Genomic DNA, 20,029 nt, shown 5'->3' on the forward strand with positions numbered 1-20,029 from the left:
AGCAAATGGCTATTTGAAGAAAGTAGGTCAATGATAATAACGAAGACTTCTTATATTCAATGCAGCAACTGCTTAACATCATAAAAACAGCTCAGGGCCTTTCTCAAAACCCTCTTCCATTAATTACCTTTTTTTTCTTGGTGACTTGACCATTTGTACAAGATTCCGAAGTTCAGCTTAGAGCGTTCTTACATTTCTAATATGAAAACAACCATAATGATTCTGAGAAATGTTTCATACCTTCTTCACAGAGTGATGGAAATGGAAGAAAATGGTGATTTTTTTTTTTCCCCCGTCTGGAGGTCCATGTGCTGGTAGTGATTACAGAAAGACAAACTCTTCTTGGGTTCTGCCCCTGGCCCCCTGCCTTGAGCTTCACACATGGCTCAGGACTTCAGACAAACTTCCACTGATGACATTGACAGTAGTTCTTCCATTGACCTCAGCTGGGAATAAATCATTTTTATATTGAGCAGGCTAAGGTTTAATGCCTTCATCGTCTACAGTTTCTCAATTTTATCAGCTACTACAGGAGTTAGAAACTAACTGAAATAAAACACTTTCCTTGAGTTTAAAAAAAAGTCAAGAGGGAAGTCTTGTTGACCATCATGTTTATTTTTTAAACAATTTACAAATAAAAATGTTATATTTATCCACGCAAACACATTTAATACTTTAGTCTTTAACAAGCTATACAAATGAAAACCATCACAGTAGAGCTTTTGATAGCTCAAGGACCATTCAGGGTAGGCATGCATGTGTCTGTATCACATGAAGCGAGTCCAATTCCTGACACCAGGGTTCTCTTCTTCTGCTTCTTCAGAGCTGGTCAGCTGCTAAATGATTTAACACAAATAGTTACTGGATCACAATACAATGAAAGAAAGCCCATTTCAAATCATGTAAGTGACCTCATTATGTCTGGTCCAGGTGTCAGGCCACAGAGCCTTACCGATTAGTCTTCTTCTCCAAAAGCCAGTCGGACAGATTTTCTCCCCTTGCTTAGTGATGTGGCATCCATACATGTGCTTATACAATACAATGAAACAGCTTAGGTACAGATGTAACACAGCAGTAATTACAAATCACAGAGACAGATAAACAAAAAAACAACTCTAATCACATTCTTGCATTTCAAACAATGAAAGTAAACAAAACCATGCATTACAGTTTAAAGAAATGTTCAGGTTTAGCTCTTCTGCAAGTCTCCATTTCCTCAAGTTCTAAATTGCTGTTCTCGAGCTCGAGTAGCTGGGCTACTCACGGTGCTACTGACACAAACAGGGTGAGCTGGAAAGCATCCAAGAATGGTCAAAGAATAAAAACCCCGAAAATAAACAACAAAGACGCACGCATTATAAATGAGAGATTCCATTTTAATAGCAGAGTGTAGAAAAGAAATTGGCAAAAAACCCACATGAAAAACATTTTACACAATTAATTATGTACAGAATGAAGTATGTGTCTGGTTTCACTTCAGTCAAGTCCTACCACAGGATGCAAAATACACCCAAAACCCTCAACTGGAACAAAAAGAAAAAAAAACACAAAAACCCCCAAAAACATGTACATAATCCCAGCTCTGGCTCCTCAAATATTGGGACTGGCTGGGTTCACTTTAACCCACTGGGCTTTTTGCTAAGCTTTCAGCGATTCCTGAATTTGTAGCTTCCAAACTACTGTCAACAGTTTCTGTTTGCTCAATCTTCTTGCTCCGAACAGTGCATACTCCCTCGTCTCCTGAGCCACTCTCCTTTTTGTGTGTTTGTTTGAGCCCAGGAGGGAAAGTTTCCATGCACCCAGCAGCCTGACTTTCAGTGCTGCCTCTGTCACAACTCAGTGACAGCATTTCAACAGTGCCACCTTTGCTCTCCTCCACTTGCAGAAGGATCTCAGATGTGGGAGAAATGCCCTGCATTTCTGGAACCGGAATGACCACTTCTGTAGTGTCACTATTTGAGGACTGCAATCCAAGCTGTGGCACAGCTGTTTGAGAAACCTGTGTGCAAAATTTATCTTCCCGACCACTAGAAGTCAATGCAGTAAAATCAGTAACCTCTGTTTCATCCACTGTTTTTTCAATGCCCAGCTTCATAAGTTTACTGGACTCCAGCCTAATGGATGCAATAGTTTCTGGTTTTGAGACTTCCTCCATATTCTCATTTGAAAGTCCTGCTGTAAGGATGCTGCAGCATTCAAGTTTTACCTTTGTATGTCCCAAACTGAAATCAGTGCTTTTGAACTCAAGCTCTGCTTTCTGGGAGGGGGCCTTGTTCTGTTTCACATCTTCCGATGTGACCTTCTTGTTATCCACACACACATTTGCAGAGTGACTTTCAGATTGCTCAGTGTTCAATCCTGAGTGAGTAGTATTCAGATGAATGTCATTGGCTGTTGAGGTTCTTACAACCTCATGCTTTGTTTCTGGGGGGTAGACAGCTTCTTCTGAAAGATGCTCCCTATGGAAATCTGCTGATAAAGCAACTACTGACCCTTGGGCAAGATCAGAATGAGCCCTAGAAAAGCCTCCAGTCCCTACTTTTTTTGCATCTCTCTTGGCAAAACCATTATCTAATGTTGCATGAGATCCAGTGTGTTCTAATGACTTTTTTTCAACTTCAACTACTAACTCTACACTGGATTTCAGTTCAACAGGGTTTACAGAGCAGGTGTTGAACAATGATTCAGCTTCCTGCCTTTGGGTCTGGTTATCTAATACTGCATGGCCTGAAGGTTCAGGGTGAACTTTTTCTTGAGCTTCTAATATGCTACTTATAGTTTCTGTGTTGGCAAGACATGTGTCTGTCAATTCTGAAGCACTAACTTCATCAGAACTAGTTTTTATTTCTACATTTGGATGATCTGATAGATCCTGACCACTTTCAGAACAAGAACGGGTTGTGATGACCTGTTCCCCATTAGTAGCTCTGGAAGTGTCCCATTCACCAGGATTTCTTGTCAATTCTGAACTCTTATTTTTGGTTTCTGAAATTCGGGAAGCTTTGCCAAGGAGTCCAGGCTGAGATACTTCCAAAGCTACACTTTTCAGTTTTACATCTTCTAAGGATGCATCAACAGAAATCTGCTCTGTCATTACTGCTACTAAAGCTTTTTCTTTTGAAGTGTTTTGAGAATCACAGAGCAAGTCTGGACTATAAGTTTCTGAGTGAGTTCTACAGTTATCACTTAACTTTTCCTTTACCAAATGGGCATTTCCCAAATTTTGAATTTCAGTCTGTGCTTCAGGTACCAAAGTCTTTGGATGTAAACTAAACTGAGTCTTTACTGCTTTTACTTCCCAGTCTTTCACCTTTGCATCTTTCTTCAGGGTACCAGGAACATTTGTGTTAGTAACCACAGTTTTATTTGCATCTTTCTGTCCAACTTTCTCTTGGACCTCTGTATTCTGTAGATCACAGAACTCCTGACTGCCTACCTGCTCTCTACCTCCTGTATCCACAAGTCCAACTTCTGCAGGCATCTGGACACCAGAAACAGTTTTTGTTCCTGGTAATTCTGTGACTGACATTTCTGACAGCTGCAGCTGATGTGGTTTCTTGTCAGCCTGATTCTCACCAAGAATGCAACTCCCCGTTACTTGATTATTACACTGTGGGGAATCTCCTTTCAATTTAGTCCGAACATCTGTTGCAACAGGCATCTGAAATTGTTGACCTACATCTTTCTGAATACCATTGTCAATGTCATGGCTCATCTCAGTACGAAGTATTAAAGTCTCCTGAATATCAGTTTTCTCTATCTCTGAGCTTCTCTCAGCTGAGTGGGCTTGGTTAACTTCAGTAGCCACCTTCTCAGAATCCTCTTTCAAGGAGGATGAGTTACTATTTGTTTTAGGGTTCACAGATAAGTCTGCAGGTTTTGTTAGGTTAGAGTTTTCTCCATTTGGAATTGTAGAACTTGCAAGCTTGCTGTCAGCTGAACCCTTTCCACCACTACTGTAGAAAATATCATAGAGATCTTTAGCATTGGCTGTGGCCAAGCAAGAGTTCCGTTTCTCTATCTTTTTTGCCTGTTCACTGAAAGCAGTTGAAGGTGGTGGTGGTGGTGGTGGTGGTGGAGGGGGTCTCACAAGCATTGCCAGCATTGTCTGTTCACTTTCAGACACACCTGGAGCTACTTCATCTGCAGGGATGACAGCTGCCTGCTGGACTGCTGGTGGAGGAGGGGGTGGAGGTGGTAAATCAGAAGTCTGAGAAGACTCACTCTTCTCTGTTGCTTTCAAATCCTCCTCTACCCCTTTTAAAATTACTTCTTCTCCTCCAAAAGCTTTTGAGATGATATCCGGAGGCAGCAGAACATCTGCATTGGTTTCTTTTACCACAGGCAGTGGTTTGGTGGTAGTTCCAGAGGATTTAATGGATAAAAAAGTGTTCAAAGGTGCTGGTTTGCTAACTGTTGTAGTAGTAGACTTCCTGAAAATCATGGTGGGGACTGGTAGATTGGGTAGAATTTTTGTTGATGTTGATGTGGAAACAACTGGTATCCACGGGCTAGTGTGTGGGATAACAGTTTTCCCAGACAGTTTGATTTCAATGGGCTTGACATGTGGCTTCCCAGACTGACACTTGTTCTCCTCTTTGTTTCCTTCTGTACTCTCCTCCTTTGGAACAGTTCCTCCTGGGGTTTTATCCTCTCTCTCAGTCTTTTTCCAGCTGAATTTCCCAAAGGAAGTCTGGCTTGGTGATTCCTTTTTAGACTCTTCTTTCTTTTCTTCTTTTTTCTCCTCCTTTTTCTCTTCCTTCTTCAGCTTAAGCTTGATACCCATTTTTCGTCCAGCAGAATCTGTTTTGCCTTGAGTTTCACTAGTCCCTTCTCCAAGCTCTGGGATGCTCTTCCCTTCCTCTTTCTTTATTATTTTTGGCTTCTTTTCATCCTTCTCTTCCTTCTGTTTCTCGACTAGTTTCCGTTTCAGCTCACTCTGCCGCCTGCGCTCTGTTTCCAGAACTACAGCCAATCCAGCTTGACGGTCTAGATTTCTCCTCTCTTCATAGAGTGGGTTTTCATCTATGTATTTCTGTGGAAAGAAACGCCATAATTTTAGCCACTGTTTCCATGAAAAGTAAATAAATAAATACAGCTCTGTAACAGTTTTGACTTGATCAGTAAGAGCTATCTCAACACTGAGAGAGCACAGAACTTCTTCCTACCAAGAAACTGAGATGCTACAAACTCCACCTTCTGTAACTTATTGTGAACTGAGTGGTGTCACTTTACAGAAAAGTTTGAAAATCCATACTAGGACTTAAACACCATTTCAACCTCATGCAGACAAAAGATTAGTCTCTATGTAGTGGCAAGTTCTGCTTATTTAGTTTAGTAGAATGTAGTGAAGATAACCAAATACATATACTCTGAGTCGTCAAATGTCATTGTTCAGGAAAGGAAGACAGAACAAGTAGAAGCTAACAAAAGGAATGACTCATTCGTGGTACACCAGTTACCAACCTTGTATTTCTCATTGTGGGGATGACTTTTCACATGCTGCTCTGCTGAGATTTGATCTCCAAAAAATTCATGACAGAGCTGGCAATAATATCCAGTGATGGGAATCAGAAACTCAGAGCCTGAAAAGGCCGAAGAAAATTATCAGAAAAACAAAACTTAATAAATGCCAAGCTCTTAACAAAGCCAGATAAACATATCAAAGAACAACAGCAAAATCTCCAGCAATGTTCCTTTAGGAACAGTTAATGCTGCTCTCCTTACGCTTACAGTATATGAAACACCACTACCAAGAGCAAACATGTAAAGGGAAAAAGCTTGATTTCTGTGATTCAAGAAATTGTTTTAGTGCTCTCCATCATATCAAGGCTATCCCCTACTCAAGTAGATTAGCTTTTCCTACAGTCTTAATCTATTTTCCATCTTTGTGGTATAGTCTGCTTGAACACTAAACACCTGGTTTATGAAAAGAACACAAGTATTTTCATTGAAGTTCAGCAAGACTACACCCTTGTGCCTACAGAACCAGCTGTGGTTATCTAACACGCTGCAGATCCTCCTTTAGCAGGCACTGGTAGAAGTATGCACAGATTAACAAACAAGAGATTGATCACTGGCAGGCCTGTTTAGACATTCAGATTTTAAATCTCATATTAATTTTCGTATCACATACAGCCACATCCATATGGCTTTCTCAGATTCTCTGTATCCACACTCTACCAAGTGCTCATTAGTGATTCTTCAGGGAACCTCTACTAAAAATGTATTGAATGGAAGAGTCTGTTGCAAGACTGTGTGGAACAGTGCACAAGATCTGCCAAAAGACAGCAAGCTCTTGTGGTCATGTTCTGAATTCTAATATGTGAGCAAAAATCAGAACTTCAGAACTACAATGGAGAAAAAGTCACCTGGTATTCAAAACCAAAACTAAAACCTAAACTCTAAAAGAGAAGAGAAGGAACCACGCTATATCTTCCTATACTCTTGCTTCATTACCTCTTCCATAAAAGCAACCAGGAAATAAAATCATTTGCCATCTACCTAATAATACAGTATATATATGTGCTCCTATAACAAGGTAATGTTTTGAAATTCCTTTCTCTGTGCAACTGAAACCTGCTGGAGGGCAAAGGGAGATGATAACCAAGTTAAGAAAAAAATCAACCTACCTTTTGCAGGAACAGTTATCTTATCGATGCGTTTTATGGAGTCTTGTTTGGTCTCACTCTGGGTCTTCGAAGCCCAAGGTCTGTTGTAAGGATCCAGGGTCTATTTGCACAGTGACAGAGGTATACAGGCTCATATATTACACTCGCAAGGCAAGTACACTTGTCTTTTTCCTCTTTAACATATTTTCAGAACACTGAACATTAAAATCAATGTGCAAATATTTATAAGAACTATGTTTTCCTCTCTCTCCCCTCCCATTTTGCAATTTATAATGAGAAAACAACCTGTGAAAAGGGTAAAATGTAAATGATAGCAAAGGACGAGTAAACATAGGAAACACAAATACCAAATGCTAGTTCCTGAGGAAAAATGAACACAGGCCCCATTTACACTAGTCAGAACACACTGGTAGCGGCACAAACTGCTCAAGTCACACAACAGGGAAAAAGAATTTGGTAAGCAACTTCCTGGGTTCATTATTACTTCAGGTTCTCTTGTAAAATGTAGTTCTGTGATGTATGTTTTCGTGTTAATATTTACAGCAATATGAAAAGCACTTAGTGAAGGAAGCCTGCAACATACCTGTCTGTGTTTCTTATTATGCATGTGTGTGAAAAAGTCAAACATGGTCCCGCAGATGGTATTGCAGTCTTTGCACCAGTGGTTCCCTGCATCATAATATTCATAAATATTGGCCAACTGGAAAGGATGTTTGGAGGACTGTGAAGAGGATTCTGCTGGCTTCGGGCTTCTACCTCTGGATTTTTCATTAGTAGTTTTTGATTCCTAAATTGAACAAAAGGAAACACTTCTCTAAGACAAGGAAGGACAGACATAATGCTCTGTAACTCAGAACTCTGCCTTCAGCAGAAGCCACACACACACCAAATAAAAAAGAAAAATAGACCAAAAAACAAAACGTCACCTGCTTTTCAGCGCCCAGGCTAATTCCACTGTTTCAGAGAGCTGGTATTGCCGACTAAGATGCTGTGTGGCCACAGTGAAGAGCTTCCAATAAGGCTCCCAGATGTAATGGCTGGATGGTTGTAGGCAATCAAGGAACCAAATGAACAAATTCCCTATAGCATGCACCCATCCCACTTTATGGGTTTCACATAAAGATCTGAATATTAATTGTTCCAATTTACCATACTAGCCAAACAGCCACCAGGAGACCTAAAATGGTTCCCCTAGAAGCATTCAGAAGTTACCGTAAAAGTAGCTTGGATGAAATCAGAATTAAAAAAGGAAGTAAGAATTAGTGGATTACAAGTATTTAACTCAGTCAGCTTTATCGGACTATTTGAGAGTTCCCGAATTCTCCAGAAGACTTGTTGCTTAGCAATAATAGAAAGATGAGTGTTTTGTTAATTACCTAAGTATATAAGATGAAGTATCTTGTGATTTAAGCACGTGATATTTACACTTACATTGATTTGTACAGAAAGACGTCACACAGTGATGAACAGACATTTCAGGACTCTAGCCAAAATTAATACTACACTAACATTGCAAGAGAAACAAAACAAATAATCCCCGGAATAGATAATGAATGAGCCGTGCTAATTTAGATTATCATAGTACTAGATGTATTTTGAGTTTTGAGTTACATTTTCCATGGCTGAAAGCCCATTATGTTATCATTTCCAACCTGCATGGCAGTCTGGAAAGAACAGGCTCGAGTTGGTTGCATGATTTCCAAGTCATTCACTATTGGTGTTGAACAAATTTACTTAAGCAAATTCAAAATTATTAAACAGCATCTGCCTTACTTGACATTCACTTTTATAAACATGGATAGATTCTCTCCTATGAACACCACCCCACACAACACACATCAAACAATGAAGAGACACCCAGGCTACTTCACACCCTACAGATATCCATATCCCAGTACAACCTGTTTCTTGGTAACAGAGTAAGAAGTGATCCAGTGAATATTTGCATATATTCTGTCTGAAAGAACATAGCAAAGCAAACATTCTCTTAATGAGAAGATCAACTTCTGATCCACAGAAAGTGCATGGAAAGATGTCCATGATGTCTGAAAAGTGTCATTGTTTAAGTTATTTACACACACACACTGAATATACCTTATAAAAATGCTATCTCAATTGGAACTTTAAAAAGACAATGCTTCTCACACAGATAGATGAAAGCCAACTCTTAAGCCCAGTTTGTGCTTAACCCCAGCTCAAAGATGCCTCTATAATTTGCTGCTATTTGGAGCCCAGAAGGGACAATCCATCTGTTCAGTACAACAAGGTTAGCTTCACCTCTGCACTGACAACCTAACTGCAACACGCAGACACAGGTTCAGCAGAAAGGGACCACAAGGTAGCTTGTAAATATGCAGAAAGGCATACAGTTTTGCCCCTAGGTTGGCAGAGTCAACCAATCTCTGTGTCAAAAGGCCTGCACCGTCTTTCTTTTGATTAAGAAGAGCTAACAATCAGAATCACAAGGTGAATCTTAGAAACTAAAGGCAGTGTCCTGTGTGCCTACAGATATCTAAAAATATTAAATGTTCCTGGCCAGAACTCAGAATTTTCCATGTTAAAATACGGAACTATGAAAAGAGGATCAAATCATTTTGAGTTTGGACAATACAAACAATGAAAGTTAAAATAATGAAAAATATATTCACACATGCCATATCTCAAGAAAAGAAAGCAATATAACTTAATGCAATGAAGAACAGACATTGTTACCTATTTAGATTTACAATGTGGTGACTGAAACAAATTATTCGTAAAAGTAAGTGGATAGTAAAATGAAAGACATCTAATGAGTTCTCTGAACCAGACCAGGATGAAGCATAAGGGGTAGTTTACAGGATACACAGATTTGAGTCACCTTTGAACCTCTTACCCTACTAACATTCTCCTCTCTGCAAAAAATATACAGTAAGGTCTAAATAAAAACCATCTACCACCTCTCATCAGCTATTTCAGTTACATATTTGAATAAACATCTGAAATGCAGAATAATTAATGTCCTGAATACACACATAACCTTTCACATGTTACTATCGTACACTATTTCCAAAGTAAAAACCATCTTCTGGAATGCAGTAAGCCTGTTTTGGTACATCCAGCACTCAGTAGTATAGACCACGTCAGAGAGACCATACTGATGCATACTGACATTTTTTAAGAGAACATGTACCATGTACATAATAATCATGTTAGCTGACAATCATATATAAGTCTCGTGATTTGTTAATATCATCACCCAGTGTGAAGACCAACATGCTCCAACCTTGCAGAGAGCTTTGCTGTTACAAACACTCCTCCTTGAGAGGCCGTGCCAGAAACGACGTAGAGAAAAAGGTTTGTCCTCCTGGTGTGGCATTGAGACCAAACAGCTACAAACACTCATGGCACTGTTCAATCCAACTAACACCTCAGCAAAACCAAGATCAAAAACAGTAAATGGAACTGAACCGCACCAACCCTGAGGGAAATTATGAACACTGATACTTTGACTCTCACCTGCATGCACCATCAAAACCAGCATATGAGATGTGGTAACAAATGATATTGAATGGTCCTCTAGTAAGTGTATGGGAGCAGCTGTCTCCCCAGTGTTCTCTTCTCTTAGTGGGAAAATCATTAGCATACAAGCCAGAAGACTTTACCTTGTTGGAGGAAGACGTTTTCTCCAGACCTTTTGTGTTTTCTGACTTGCTGTTCTTTTCTGAGGAATCTTTGGTTTCCACAGATGGTTTCCGGGACTTTTCAAATATGTTAATCCCCAGGATTTGTGCTACTTTGTCAAGCTCAGACTGCTTCTTGTCAGCTGCATCAGATTCTTTATGCAGCTCTGAAATCTCTTTAACAATATTCTCTTGTAGTCTGTTCACCTCAACCAACAGGGGGTCTTTGTGTCCATCTTTCTCACGACGTTTTTTCCTCAACATTTCTCCTGAGCCAATCAAGGAAGCAGAAGAGTTGGAAATGCAACAGGAAAATTATCTTAAGATCTGTACAACTATTTCAGTAACAAGTAAAATGCTAATACAAAATACTACTGCTAAATATCGACTAGGGAATTGTAAAGATGGAACTGACTCTCAGGTACAGCATCACTAGATCTGCATGACCCACCTCTGTACATATTGCCTTAATATACACCCCCAACAGAGGCACCATAATCCTCAAGAGAGAGAATCAGTTTAATAATCACTATTTCCCTGTGTGACCAAACAAGAAAAAGTTAATCAAACATTCTAACCTGAAAGTATTCTTTTCCAAAGTTGAGGGAAATTAGTATTTACCAATTCATAATTAGTATTAGTATTTACTAATTAGTATTTACTAATCAGTATTAGTATTTACTTGAAGTTTAAAAAGAAAATAAGTTAGCTCTGCCTAGAGAGGACTTTCCTTTCTCCAAATCAGATTCATGAAAAATTGAAAGGCATGCTGACATGTCTTCAGTTACTACTTCTCACTTCTTCTAAAGAAGCACTGAAACACACAGTGTCATTTATTTAACTTATCCAGCTGCTAAAGAATATGCAAGAGCAACTGTGTGCTTCAGTGTAACAGCCAAATTTTAACATAATTAATTTGAATATAGTAAATAGGTCACTGGTTTCTCAAGAGTTCTGCATTGCCTGGAGTATGAAAATATTAGTTTTAAGCCACAGACTACTACTATTTTGGTCTTCACTTCTCCTAGCAGGTACTGGGACTTGTGACACATCTCAATGGAAAAAAAAATGTGGGAATGCACTGTACCTTGCTGTTTACGAAGCCTGTCCAATTCAGTCTTGAGATAGTAAAGCTTCTTCTGCCGTGCTTCTCGTTCATTCTTCAGTTTTTCTCTCTCTTCTATCACCTAAATGGATTGGAAGGGGACTGGATTTTCTTCTCTTCCCAACACAAATTGATCAGTCTTGCAAGAAGGACAGCATGACCTCAGTTTGCCGGTCACAAAACACTGCTCTGAAAATGTTCTTGAGGATTTTAACACCACAAATACACCTCTTCCTCTGCATCTGCAGGTAATTATATCATGTGCCCCCACTTCAACCCTATATGAGGGCAATTTTTTTCGTTTGGGCAATATATTCCCCAAAACTGCTTTGTTTGTTGCACCATTTCCCAAGCACTTAGGCTGGGCTGTCTTCTACAGAGGTGAGCAAGATCAATGCTAAACGGCTCTTCAAAACTCATGCAGTATCTCTACAGCTGGAATGTTCCACCAGTGACGAAAGACTTCACAGCCCTTCACGTTACCTCCTGCTTTGACTCTGGCCCATTTTAGCTGTTATTTGGGCTCCTGCCTCAATCTGATTGTAACTCTATCACCGAATATATTTTGCAGGCATAACTGTTTGGAATTAAACACCTGGATGAAGTTTGTTTCTTGCTCAATAAGATAAACTCTGGTGTGAAGAGCTCACAAATCCACTTTTCACTAGTTTTCGTTGATTCACAGAATCACAGAATGTTAGGGGTTGGAAGGGACCTCGAAAGATCAGCTAGTCCAATTGCCCTGCTGAAGCAGGAACACCCAAATGAGGCTACACAGGAATGTGTCCAGGCGGGTTTTGAATGTCTCCAGAGAAGGAGACTCCACAACTTCCCTGGGCAGCCTGTTCCAGTGTTCTGATACCCTTACTGAGAAGAAGTTTCTTCTCATATTTAAGTGGAACCTCTTGTGTTCCAGTTTGCACCCCTCTTGTCTTACCATTGGTTGTCAAAGAGAAGTGCCTGGCTCCATCCTTGTGACACTCACCCTTTATATATTTGTAAACATTAATAAGGTCACCCCTCAGGCTCCTCTTCTCCAAGCTGAAGAGACCCAGCTCCCTCAGCCTTCCCTCATAAGGGAGTTGCTCCACTCCATCATCTTCATTGCTCTTCAATTCTAACAGAAGGTAACCCAGCAATATGGTAAAACAAAATCTGAAAAGTTCTTTTAGTTTCCTTCTCAGCTTAATTTTTCAAGGGATGAATATCCTTTTTTTTTTTTTTACATCCACAATGCTCTTAAAGTTTACTACTGACTTCTCCCTTGAACAAACAGCAACGGACCCAAGGCCTTGACTTTCCTAGAGAATCACTGCTACTATGGCAATGTAAATGATGGCAGCATGCCTAGATCCTGCCCAGAGTAAGCCCTGGAAAGAGTTCTGCAAACATATTTGGATCACATCTTAAATGCCACAAGGTGATTTTTCTTGTACTTTTTTTTTTTTTTTTGGTGGTGGTGGTGGTTTGCTGTTATTTTTTAATCATCAAAACACCATTGTCTCATTCTGGGCTTTCTGCCAGCATAGAGGCACCAACTGGAGCATGCAAGTTTTATACTCCAAGCCATCTCAGGAAAAAAAAAAGGGGGGGGACTAAGCCCAAGCCAAAGAAGCCTGTATTGCAGACACCCTAGAAGTTCTGCCAAGATGTACAGGTGAGTTACCAGGGTATGTCACAGCAGGAGAAAACCACACACCTTCAGTCAACAGTGCTCCTCCAGAAGTGCCAAGTTTCATTAACAACAAAATTTCAACCATGTCAGCTGAAGAAATTATTATTCCTGCAAGCACTGCAAGCTCACTTATCTGCTGTTGTAGCATTTTGTGTAAGTACTTCTCTTTAAGTCACTTCAAACAAAATGCATAGTGGTTATCTCAGACCAAAAATTTAAAGTGACTTCTTCTGAGCCTCCCTTGGATTCAGCAGTCCATCTTTCCATGGCCTAGTTTGTTCTGAGATATAAATGAGGAGGTAAGAAGCTTCCAGGCTCTGCCATGTGCTGCTCTTCCAGTAGCACATCTACCAACTCAATGTACCATTAGCACAGCTACACCAAAAGAAATGTCTCTAATGTAGCTATGCATATGTAGACTAAAAATGGACCATGCCCAGCAGGTCAAGGGAGGTGATTCTCTGCCTCTACTCCGCTCTCATGAGACCTCACCTGGAGTACTGCATCCAGCTCTGGGGCCCCCAGCACAAGACAGACATGGACGTGTTGGAGCCATGAAAATGATCAGATGGCTGGGACACGTCTCCTGCAAAGGCTGAGACAGTTGAGCTTGCTCAGCCTGCAGAAGAGAAAGCTCTAAGGAGACGTTATTGTGACATTTCAATATATAAAGGGGGCTTATCAGAAAGATAGAGAAAGACTTTATACAAAGGCCTGCCGTGACAGCACAAGGGGCAATGTTTTTGAATTAAGTAAGGATAGATTAAATTGCACATAAAGAACAAATTTTTTACGAGGGTGATGAGATACCGGAAGAGTTTGCCAAGAGAAGCTGTGGATGCCCCATCCCTGGAAGTGTTCAAGGCCAGACTGGACAGGGCTCTGAGTACCCTCATGTAGTAGAAGATGTCCCTGCTCACTGCAGGGGGGTTGGAACTAGATGAGCTTTAAAGGTCCCTTCCAACTCAAACCATTCTATGAATCTATACCCTTATTTCAACAATAAAGTTTGAAAACCCAAACAACTTTGAGGAATCTTCCAGTACTTTGACAATCATATAACTACGGTTTCCTATTTTAAAATACAGGGTATTTCAAAAAGATGGACCCAAAACACCTTGTGTTGCAGAGTTGCCATCTTGCAAATGACTGAGGCCAAGGGCTGTTTGTGTGCTGGGGGAGACATCTATTGGTAATAATTTGAAACTCTACGCCACACCCTTTTAAGTGGTAAGAGTTTCATTCATGGGCAGTTTGTGGTTGCAGATATATAGCGATTTCAAATTGGGTCCATCATTTTGAAGCACTCTGTATGTTCTTCCCCACTACTCTTTAGATTACATACAAACCAAGGTAACTAGAAGAGGAAAACATTAACGGCCATAACCTAAACTGGTGTCATATGCACCAAGTAAAAACCAGTTTCCTTTTAAGTTCTTTTGATTTTGTGATTCTTAGAAGAGATAATTAATACAAATGTAGAGCAAAAAATGTATGCAGATGTGAATGACGACATCCTTTAGTATGTATTTAAGAACGCATAATATAGGTATAGCCATGGTATTATTGTACCATGTACCATGTTCAGATGGAGCCTCCTGTTTGTGTCCATTACCTTTTCTCCTGCTACTGGACACCACTGAAAAAAAGCCCAGCTCCACCCTCTTTACACCATCCCTTCAAGTATTTATATCTAGATATTTTCAGCTGTTCCAATATCTATGGCTCAGTGGAGTAACGCCAAGCTGTGGCCAACATGGAATTTTTCTGCAAGATTTTGGCTGGCCCAAAGAACTTCAACTGTGTGCTTGATTTCATCTGTCCAGCCATAAAGTATGGGTGTACAACTCTGGGGGATTTTAAACACATTTAATTGTCACAGAGTAATTCAGACAAATGCCTAGAAATCTTTAAAAAAGCAAATTTAGTCCAACTGCTTTTAAAGCAGAGCCACTGAGGCAAAAAAAAGCACAGTTGAAGAAGAAAAGCTTCTACCCCAACAAACAAGCAGTCCAACATATTTTGATGTATTTGAATAGATAACATACCTTCTGCTTTTGAGCTGCCCGATTTTTTTCATCTGACATCTTTTCTGTGGTATTTTTGAGAGGATGTGAAGACAGACGAAGGGGTACTTTGGAATTAGCAGGAGTGGTAGGGACACGAATGAGTGCAGAACCATCTCTCTTTACATCAGAGACATCCTTTCCCATAGAGACTGTCTCAATCACCCGAAGGTTGGGACGCGCGGGGTTTGCCGACATGGCCACAGTAAGAAGACCATGAGCTTCTGGCAGTGTAGGATTGGGCTGCTGGGCAGGGGGGTACATGGTCCAGCCAGAGGCTGCATAAGCCATATAGTGCCCATATGCATCATATCCTGGAGGAGCCATTGTGGGAGGTGGATAGTTTTGGGGCATCTGAGCAGCAGTGAACTGGGAATAGCTGGGAATTTGGTACTGGGAAACAGAAGTAGGCGTAGGTGGCAAGCTAGCAGGAGCTGGTGGAACTGAGGGAATGAGAGAGACAGAAGGAAGAGGCTGTTCTGGTGCACATGGAGGTATATCCTGTCCCACTGGCTGGTTCTTAGTATATTCTGATTTCTGAAGAGAGGATGCATCTTTACACTGCTGGAAAGAGACTGGAGGTGATGCTGAGTGCTGCTGGCCTGACTCAGGAGAACGTGTGTCACTTCGGCTGCGACGTAAGTCCCAAGATTCCAGTCTGCGGTGATCTGAAGAGCGACGATCAGGAGAACGAGATGCCAACTTTTTGCCATGGAGGCGTTCCTGGGTACGAACAGCCAGTTTTCCAATTTCAGCAACCCCAATGTCAAGTCCAATGGTTTTGAGTAAGTCATGGATCTTTGCATACTCAGCATTAGGCTCTTCTAAAGGATCCAGCTTGACAGCTGGAGCAGGAGAAGGAGGTGGGCTCACTTTCTGGCTTATTACGTCATTGCCACAACTCAGCAGGGGCTTCTGAACAAGAAGAGATTCGGTTTTGGTGTCTTCATCCTCATCACCATAAAGAAATTTCTCTTCATCCTCAATGTCAGGAAAACTACGCCTCCTTTTCTCCTGAGCACTGACAGAGTCAGCCATCATGCCCAGAATTCGGGAGAAACCACTGCCATCCTGACTAGCCCTCTCGTGAGGCAGCAAGAAGTCAGTATGGTGATCAACAGGCTCTGACATGGGTTCTACCTTTTCCTTGTGACTTAAGAAGCTTCCAAACTTATCTTCAAATGTGAAAGTGTCTTTGGGAGCCCCAGCAAGTGGGCTCCACTCATATAAACTGTCACGCAACTCCTTGGTTGCAGACTCCACAACAGAGTCTTTGTTAAACCGTTTGAGAAAGTTTTCCACTTCAGAGGCAAAAGGAGCCGTGTTGTTGCTCTGGGGCAAAGGTGAACAACTAGAAAGAAGAGGAAGATCCTTGCTGGGAGCTGGACTGCTTGAAAATCCCTCAGGCTGAAAGAGAGAGAAGTTACTATTTACTACAGCACCTTCTGAGGGGACTATGTACCTCACCAAAGAAACAAAGGAACATGTTAATTTCTCCTTGAGTTCACAGTTGAAGAAAAGAGTCAGAAAAGACAACATACAATTGTAAGAGAACACAGAAAACTACAAAACAAGTGGCCTAATGATTCTGGAATGTTATGTCCAGCAATGAATGCTTGTCTCAGATAATACACAAAATCACAACTATATTTCAGTAATTTTTGCAAGCATAAGAACTGAAACTTTTAAATTGAAACTCTATAACATAAAATTGGCTACACTTCGAGTTTAATCACAGATAACACCTTAAGACAGGTAAAAACAACCACACTGTGGTTATTCCCAGTCACTTCTTCAGATATGCCTAATTAATACCATGTTAAACAGAATTTCCAATAACAGGTACAGAATGGGATCCTCAGTATTTGAGTACCTCCTGAGATAAACATGTCACTGTCAAACCAACACTGCTTTTCTGTTTTGCAAATCAAACTAACATTCTATATCATGAAGTGACTGTTTTGGGGAGTAGAAACATAGACAAACAGACAGAGATCAGACCTGAATAGAAGACTCTACTTCCATCTCCACTCGTTTCTTCAATATAGATTTTTTGGGCATGGATGGGATTTCCTCAGGCCTGTATGGATACCGCGTCTCAGAAGTCTGTAGTGTGTTAGTCAAGCCAGGGATCACATAACCACTGCCTGAAACATCATGATTCAAGTTTCTACTACGCTCTTCTTCTTCTCTTTTCCTCCTTGCACGGTCAAGCTCTCGGAATTCTTCACTTAGGTATGATGGGCTTGGGCTTCTACTGCGGCTGTGGCTTCGTCTGCGATAGTTTCGCGTTCCTGACGAGTAACCCTGATGCTCTCCACTTACACCATGCATCTTCTCATCCTTTTCATATCGTGGACGCTTTATTTCTCGTCCCCTCTCTTCTGGCCTCAATGGGTAGGAGGATTTCCTGAGTTTGTCACCATCTCTGTCAGATCCACGAGGCAGCTCTTCTCGACGACCATAATGCGGACTATAATCGGAACGATGAAGGAAAACATCTCGGTTGCGGTAGTCTTCATCATGTCTCATGATGAAGGGACTTGAAGGCTGATCTTCATGCGATGGGTATCTCTCAAGGCCTCGAGAACATGAGAGGCCTCTAGTGAATATTGGACCATCAGCCATATCATCCCTGTGTAAGAGAAGCACAGAATAAACATAAGTACTTGAGTCAGAGTAAACTAAGTCTTGCACCTACTCAGAAGTAAGAAATTTCCAAATCAGTTTCAGAACAACATCTCCATCACTAAACTTCACATCACTTTATGTATTTAAAAGGCAAAGGAGAAGGGGGAGACTTATTCGAATGGTAGTATAAATCCCTCCTAGGAAGTCACTTGCAAATACAGTGATGTGAACAATACAACTCATACTGCAGACGGAGAGCTGAAAAAAAATGATAGGATGGATTTAATTTTGTGAAGGAGAAAGACTACCTGTTTTAAAAAAAAAATTACTATCATATTTCAGATCACAGCCCTTTTCCTCATCTCTCCCAGCAAGATGTTAAGGTCACATTTCATATCACAGAATCACAGAATGTTAGGGGTTGGAAGGGACCTTGAAAGATCATCTAGTCCAATTCCCCTGCTGGACCAGGAACACCCAGATGAGGTTACACAGGAAGGCATCCAGGCAGGTTTTGAATGTCTCCAGAGTAGGAGACCCCACAACCCCCCTGGGCAGCCTGTTCCAGTGCTCTGGCACCCTTACTGAGAAGAAGTTTCTTCTCAAATTTAAGTGGAACCTCTTGTGTTCCAGTTTGAAACCATTACCCCTTGTCCTGCCGTTGGTGGCCAAAGAGAAGAGCCTGACTCCATCCTCATGACACGCACCCTTTAGATATTTGTAAACATTAATGAGGTCACCCCTCAGGCTCCTCTTCTCCAAACTAAAGAGACCCAGCTCCCTCAGCCTTTCCTCATAAGGGAGATGCTCCACTCCCTTAATCATCTTCGTTGCCCTACGCTGGACCCTCTCCAGCAGTTCCCTGTCTCTCTGGAACTGAGGGGCCCAGAACTGGACACAATATTCCAGATGGGGTCTCACCAGGGCGGAGTAGAGGGGAAGGAGAACCTCTCTCGACCCACTAACCACCTCCCTTCTAATACACCCCAGGATGCCATTGGCCTTCCCGGCCACAAGGGCACAGTGCTGGCTCATGGTCATCCTGCTGTCCACCAGGACCCCCAGGTCCCTTTCCCCTACACTGCTCTCTAATGCGTCACTCCTCAACTTATACAGGAACCTGGGTTTGTTCCTGCCCAGATGCAAGACTCTACACTTGCCCTTGTTATATTTCATTAAATTTTCCCCGCCCAACTCTCCAGCCTGTCCAGGTCTCACTGGATGGCAGCACAGCCTTCTGGTGTGTCAGCCACTCCTCCCAGCTTGGTGTCATCAGCAAACTTGCTGATAGTGCACTCTACTCCCTCATCCAAATCATTGATGAATATATTGAATAATACAGGCCCCAGTACTGACCCCTGAGTCCAACTAGACTCCACCACATTGACCATGACTCTCTGGCTTCTTTCCTTCAGCCAGTTCGCAGTCCACTTCACTACTCGGTCATTCAGACCGCACTCCCTCAAGTTGAGCTATAAGGATGCTGTGGGAGACTGTGTCAAATGCCTTACTGAAGTCAAGGTAGACGACGTCCACCACTCTGCCATCATCCATCCATCTTGTTATGTCCTCATCAAAGTCAATGAGGTTGGTCAAGCATGACTTCCCCTTGGTGAAGCCATGTTGCCGGCCCCTAATGACCCTCTTATCCCTGACATGCCTTAAGATAGCACCACGGATAAGTCGTTCTATCAGTTTCCCAGGGATGGAGGTGAGGCTGACCCGTCTATAGTTACCCAGGTCCTCCTTCTTGACCTTTTTGAAGACTGGAGTGACTATTGCTTTCCTCCAGTCCTCAGGCACCTCTCCCATCTTCCAAGACTTGGCAAAGATGATGGGGGGCGGTCCAGCAACGACCTCAGCCAGCTCCCTCAGCACCCACGGGTGCATCCCATCTGGACCCATGGATTTATGGATGTCCAGATTGCCTAATTGCTCCCTAACCCAGTCCTCATCAACTGAGGCAAACTCCTCCATTGTCCTGACTTCCTCTGGGGCCTCAGCAGTACAGGGCTCCTCAGGACAGCTTCCGGCAGAGCAGACAGAGACAAAGGCGGCATTCAGTAACTCTGCCTTCTCTGTATCTTCTGTCACCAGGGCACCCACCTCATTCATCAGTGGGCCTACGTTGCCTCTGGTGTTAGTTTTATCTGCCACGTATTTGAAAAAGCTCTTTCTGTCGTACTTGACCCCTCTCAACAGGTTTACTTCTAAGGAGGCCTTAGCTTTCCTAATTGTCTCCCTACACCCTCTGACAACAG

General features: G+C 41.7%; 1 protein-coding gene across 3 annotated transcripts in view; it reads right to left on the reverse strand.

Annotated features, from left to right (window-relative positions):
* Window positions 1-594: 594 nt before the first annotated feature.
* ZNF318 (zinc finger protein 318) overlaps window positions 595-20,029 on the reverse strand; it is a 33,131-nt gene continuing 13,696 nt past the window's right edge. For 2 of the 3 annotated variants that reach the window (XM_065058005.1, XM_065058006.1), the window contains 8 exons: window positions 17,139-17,772; window positions 15,120-16,544; window positions 11,379-11,478; window positions 10,274-10,560; window positions 7,216-7,419; window positions 6,633-6,732; window positions 5,467-5,585; window positions 595-5,035 (listed from right to left, as the gene is read on the reverse strand). In XM_065058005.1, the coding sequence (XP_064914077.1) occupies window positions 1,619-5,035; window positions 5,467-5,585; window positions 6,633-6,732; window positions 7,216-7,419; window positions 10,274-10,560; window positions 11,379-11,478; window positions 15,120-16,544; window positions 17,139-17,772 (6,286 nt within the window). In that variant the 3' untranslated portion in view covers window positions 595-1,618. The remainder of the gene's footprint in view (window positions 5,036-5,466; window positions 5,586-6,632; window positions 6,733-7,215; window positions 7,420-10,273; window positions 10,561-11,378; window positions 11,479-15,119; window positions 16,545-17,138; window positions 17,773-20,029) is intronic. The other variant, XR_010471530.1, reaches the window with a different exon arrangement.

Source organism: Columba livia, chromosome 3 (assembly GCF_036013475.1).
Source record: "Columba livia isolate bColLiv1 breed racing homer chromosome 3, bColLiv1.pat.W.v2, whole genome shotgun sequence".
NCBI classification, from domain to species: Eukaryota; Metazoa; Chordata; class Aves; order Columbiformes; family Columbidae; genus Columba; species Columba livia.